At 57.8% G+C, this 5,448-nt stretch overlaps 1 protein-coding gene across 1 annotated transcript; it reads left to right on the forward strand.

The window, feature by feature from the left end:
• Positions 1 to 3,661: 3,661 nt before the first annotated feature.
• On the forward strand, positions 3,662 to 4,828 carry LOC136488638 (cell wall protein DAN4-like). The gene has a single exon (XM_066485498.1). It carries the CDS (start codon positions 3,662 to 3,664, stop codon positions 4,826 to 4,828), a length of 1,167 nt encoding a protein of 388 aa, XP_066341595.1.
• The last annotated feature ends 620 nt before the right edge of the window (positions 4,829 to 5,448 follow it).

Here is a 5,448-nt window from a genome sequence, read left to right on the forward strand (position 1 = left end):
AGAGACGTCCTCCATCGACTCCGGGACAAGCGACTTCGATGGCGCGGCATCTGCGCTTCATTCCGAGCAAACTCTCTGCTCAAACCCCACTGTGAGTAATATACATGCTGTTATTCACTTACTATGTTCTATCCTCCGCCAAATACCCAGAGGGATGCCATTGTCCCCATCGCCACCACCGTACAACCGGTTCCCCTATGACCTCGTGTCTCCTGCGGATGCGTGCACCCGAGGCTCCAAAAGATTATGGCGCCGCTCTCTCCCACGTTTGAATTCGTGGGGATGGCGAGCTATGCTCCCACCTATTTCCTCGACATCATGGATGATGACGCCAGGAGTGACGGCTCCAGCATCAGTGACATGGCACCAAGCCATCATTCGTCCCATGAGTGCGCTATGGCGGACGCTCCGGAGCAGCCGCCAGGGGTAACGGAGTCCTCACGGACTCATGCCCCTCTGGGCCCTCATGCGGAGACCCCTGAGCTCACATGTGAGCATGGGGAGGATCTACAACGACTATGGCCGCATCATCCACCAACTGCACCAGCCCGCTCGGTGCACCACTCTACGCCCCATGCGCATAGACCGATGAATGGCGCTCGGGGTCATGCCCGTCAGGTCTAGTGCAACATTCCGATTAGGGGGACCGATCCATTATAGTTCGCTTGGGCCAGTCAGAACATTGCCACCGCGGCAATGCTCCTGCATGACCTGTCTGAGCCGAACAACCCTCGTGAATGGGTGATCCATCGGAACCTCCAGGCACTGCTAGAGACTGCCGCCGTTCAACAAGCGGAGTGCTCCATATCACGACGCCGACTTGCAACCTCGCTCCCCGTTCGGGGAACAGGGACATAGCAGATGGGGCACTACACCCTATCACCGCAACAACCATAGAGTGTGGCATAGGAAGTTGCAATGGCACCTCACCTCGACTTGACGACTGCTCTGTGCCGACCGCCTGTCTACGCGTGGCTCGGTCCGAACCGAGACGCGCGCAACATCGATCGGAGTCGCAGCCCTGACAGCCTGGGACCACGGACCTTTGTCCAACACCTCCAGCAAGCATCATTCCTACCGTGCCTCAACGGAGGCTACGACAAAGGTAAGGCCAAGCACCAGGATCAAGACAAGGGCCCCTCCACGTAGAGGGGAAAAGAACAGAAAGGATCGCCGCCGACCGGCCAACTCCACGTCGGTCGCCACGGCCGATCACGTGGGCACACAGCCCTAGCAAGACCCTCTAGGTCACTTTCACGAGCTCATGGAGAGCCTGTGCACCAACCATGACTATCCCATAAAACATCTCTACAAGGACTGCCAGCTCCTCAAGCGCCTGCTGAGGTAGACTGGCATGCCAAGAAGAGAAAAAGGCGAAAAGGCAGCAACCGAAGAAGGGGGCGCAGCGGGCAAGGATCTAGATGACTGAAGGATGAAGTGATTCGACCGAACGCCTACCAACTAAAGAACAACAATGATGACGCTCTCTCCGAGCACCTTGGAACAACTATGTCGTTTTTTCCTAAGTTTCAGTCTTACCTTTGTTTACTTAGCGAACGCTCCTACAAAAGCGCCCCGACCCGAACACTTTTTGGCTTGGGGCGCTCGGGGGCTCCACTAGGGGGCTCTACTACCCTTCTGTTTTGTTTTTACTTTGAGTACTCTTTTACTTTCATACGGAGAAACTCCTTCCTACCCGAACAAAAGGGTAGTTCGTTCCTTTGATTTACCTTACATAGCTTTGCTTTAAAACATTCCGACTGATCGCACCCCGCCTTTTCCTACGGTTATGAGTGGCCTCGCCTCATGGGCCATGCCCCAAGCTCACAAGGTTGCAGCCTATGGGACAAACGGGTAGGTACAAGAAAGAAAGAAATAAAAAACAAAATTATGCTAAGGAAAAACTAAGGAACGAAAGGGAACAAGCTTCCCCGAACGGAGCAACTCCATCACAAAAACAAAAACCAATTGCAGTCATTAAAACACACAAACATTTTACACAGGGGCTCCCCCATGAGCTTAAACTTTTTACGTTTACTAACTACTTATATTCTGCAAGCTATTAAATCGGCCCGGCGGCATCTGCGGATGGCGCGATCGACGAAGGTGCAGGCTGCTCACTCCCTGGCAGCACGACGTTTGGCTCGATCGGGGCCGAGGCAACGTTCCCCCCAAACTAGGCTCCGTACTATCCATAGGCTTGAAAGCGTCCTCCCCACGCATGCTTCGGGCCATGTCTTCATGATGAACGTCCATCACCCACTCGATGAAGACTTGCTCCGACACTGACCACGCGTGCGGTAGCAAGCTCTCCCCGATCGACTAGATGTCCTCCATGCTCAGGCCTTCAACATACCCGCTACAGATAGTGGCGAAGTCCAGATTCGAGTGGTGCGTCACCACCAAGGTCAGCACCCCCGATGCCTCGTAAAATAGCCTGCTCCGGACAAGGTCCTTAACCACGTTCGGGACCTTCGCCAGCTAGATAGCTGGCGCGCTAGTGCTTGGCACCGACCCAAAAACTTCCGAGATGATGAGCTGGGCAACATTGCAAATCTGGTCAAGGTCCCCCTCAAGAGCATGTCGCTCTTCATGGGACTTGGCCAGCTCCTCCGCATTCTGGCTGAGGGTCACCTTGGTCGTCTCTAGGTCCTGCTCCAGCATCTTCACCTTTCCATCTAGCTCTGAAGGAGGGATGACAAGCTCAGGAACAGGCTGAAGAAAGAAACCAATGCAATGAAAAACAAGAAAGGGTACGTACTAGCGGAAGAGTTCTCAAGGGCAGACAATTCCTCCGCCTGTCGAGTCACCTGCGCACACAGTCGGGTGTTCGCCTCCTCCGTCCCCATCACTCGGCCTCGGAGTGCGAGCACCTCCTGGTCTGCCTCTGACCGGGCCCTTCGCTCCGCCTCCAGGGCCATCTGCGTCGACTCCAGGGTGGCCTATTCCTATGCCAAAGCACTCTGCTTTGGCTCAAGGGCCGCCAAGGCCTCTTGAAGCGCCGCCTCGGTGCTCGCCAGGGATGTCCGCAACCCCACCTCAGTCTCCGCCTGGCGGGCTTTCGGCACCTCGAGCCCTTGCTCGGCGATAGTCGCCCACTCCGCTGCACGCTGCCCCTCCACCCATGCCGCGGCCGCCTCGGCTGCCTGGTCCTAGGACTCATGGCAAGTGGACTCTACCCGATGCTCGAGCTTAGCCATCTAGGCGTATTCTGCCTAGAGGAAGTAAGACTTGTGGGACGGCATCTTCCTTATATCCTACGAAAAACAAGCATGCTAAAAACAACCAACGAAAGATACAAAGGGCAAGGACAAGTATCAGAAACTCACCTCTGCGGCGAGCTGCAGGTCACCCTCAACCAACTGCCGAGCGAACTAAGCCTGCTTCCGGGCACTTTCAAGCTTTGCGGATAGCTTGGTGAGCTCGAACACCACGGCATGCCCTTGCCCCCCAAAAATGTCCCAGAGCTGACGCTCCTGGGAATCCCGGAGGGTGAACCATGCCTTCAATGGGTCCTCAGGGCAGGGCCACTCTAGGTCACCCTCTGGTGAACCACCGGAGGGCCTAGGTTCCAACTGGACCACCGCTGGCTCCCGCGGCGACACCGCCAGCTCCCACGGTGACACCAGCGACCGCGACATCTGCCTCATCATCAGACAGGATGTCCACCACCTCATTCGCATGGAACACCGCCAGGCGTCCCAACTCCATCCCGACCGCACTTCCCTCCGGCGCCTTCGGCTCCGATGGCAAGGATAAGCCATGCGGCCCTCCACCCGGCGAGATAGGGAGCTCGCCCTCCCTCATCTCTTCCACCATGACCAGCAGAGGAGGGGCCACAAGAGTTACCTCCAATGCAACCCCCTCCATCGGCACTGGGATCACCACCAACACTAACGCTGGCGCTGCTGCCTTATCAGCAGCCGCCCCAGGGGGCACCACCCCCAGGAGGGAACGCAGTAGGGTAGGCCTCCAAGTCTCTTGCACAGGGGTCAGAGAGACGCTCAACCCCGACATCCCCCGGCCGCTAACAGAAAGTGTGGGTAAGTCACCCTCTGAAAAAGCTCAACCAGCGGAGTATCGAAAAACAATAGAAAGAAAAACATACCGGAAGGTGAGTGGCACGACTCTAAAAGCAGGGCCTGATGTCGATAGGCCTGCAGCACGAGGACCGCTCCCAGGCTGTGACCCATGCCCCCTCACTTTAGACGGGGGTGGAGTCATCCCGACCGGCTCCTGCCCGGCCTGTGGGTCACTACGACCTCTGGCTCGGGACTCTCCGACCGGAGCAGTGGACGGAGCGTCCTCCAACTGTAAGACGCGCGTCGCCCGAGCGCCAGTCTACTCCTCAGACCACCCAGACTGCTCGACCGTACCCACGGCAAGCAGGGCCTCCTCCGGCTATGAGCCAGGCATTGGCACCGGTCCCATCGGTGCACGAGTGTCGGTCCGCTCCTCGGACCACCCAGCTCGCTCAGCCGTGTCCGCCACGGGCGACGATGGGACCAGTGACACCACCGAGGGGCGCGGTGACCGCGTTCGCTTTGCCGCCCGTCCACCGATGGCTTCCGCGCCCATCGCACGCTTCCTCGACACAGGAACCTCCGCATGCCGCGCGGCCTCCTACTCCTCACCGGCGGACGTCACCATAGGGTCGCGATGCTCCGCTGAGGTCACAACGACCTCCCGACTCTCCTCCTCATTGGAGAAGACCATGTCATCCAAATCCATTGGATTATCCGATGCGAGTTCCGACTCGATGTCGCTCCTACATTCCCCGGCCCTCACACGCTGGGCGACCTCCTTCTTCTTCTCTTCCTTCCGCTAAACCTCCTTGGTTCTCTTTTTCTTCCGGGCGTCTACCACCTCCTTCTGGGCGGCCTGCCAGGCCCTGCCCTCCGGTCCCTTAGGAAGGTGCGGCCGGGACTTGTACCTTTCAAGCCCCTATGGAACGGATGGCTCGGGATCAAGAAACAACAAAGGCAGAGGAAGAAACACGAACAAAATAAGGGATCATACCAGGTTGGACACGACCGAGGCATTGAATGGTATGGGTTTCCCTGCAACTGTATCCTTGGACCTCAACTACAGCACCCGGCCAAGGCGACTCCAGACCTCATCGTCTGGCAGGTCCTCCGGCAACACATGGTATGGGTCTGACCGGCCACCATACATCCACATCGGCCGCATCCTCTCCACCAACGGCGCAACCCAGCGGCGGAAGAGGCTGTGGAACACCCGCACCCTATCAAGGCCGAGCCTTACGAGCTTCCGCAGCTCCTCCTCGATTACCTCCACCTTGTGCCTCTCTGTGCGGGCGCAACCCCACGACCAACTTTTCTGCTTCACTGGCCTCCCACCGGTGAACACCGGAAACGGGGCCTCCGCCGGATTTCGGATGTAAAACCATTCCCCATGCCATCCTCGGTTGGAGTCACATGGGGTGTA

Source organism: Miscanthus floridulus, chromosome 10, assembly GCF_019320115.1.
Source record: "Miscanthus floridulus cultivar M001 chromosome 10, ASM1932011v1, whole genome shotgun sequence".
NCBI lineage: Eukaryota > Viridiplantae > Streptophyta > Magnoliopsida > Poales > Poaceae > Miscanthus > Miscanthus floridulus.

Coding starts and splice junctions, on each gene's coding strand:
- LOC136488638 (XM_066485498.1), top strand. CDS start 3,662: ATGTCCACCACCTCATTCGCATGGAACACCGCCAGGCGTCCCAACTCC.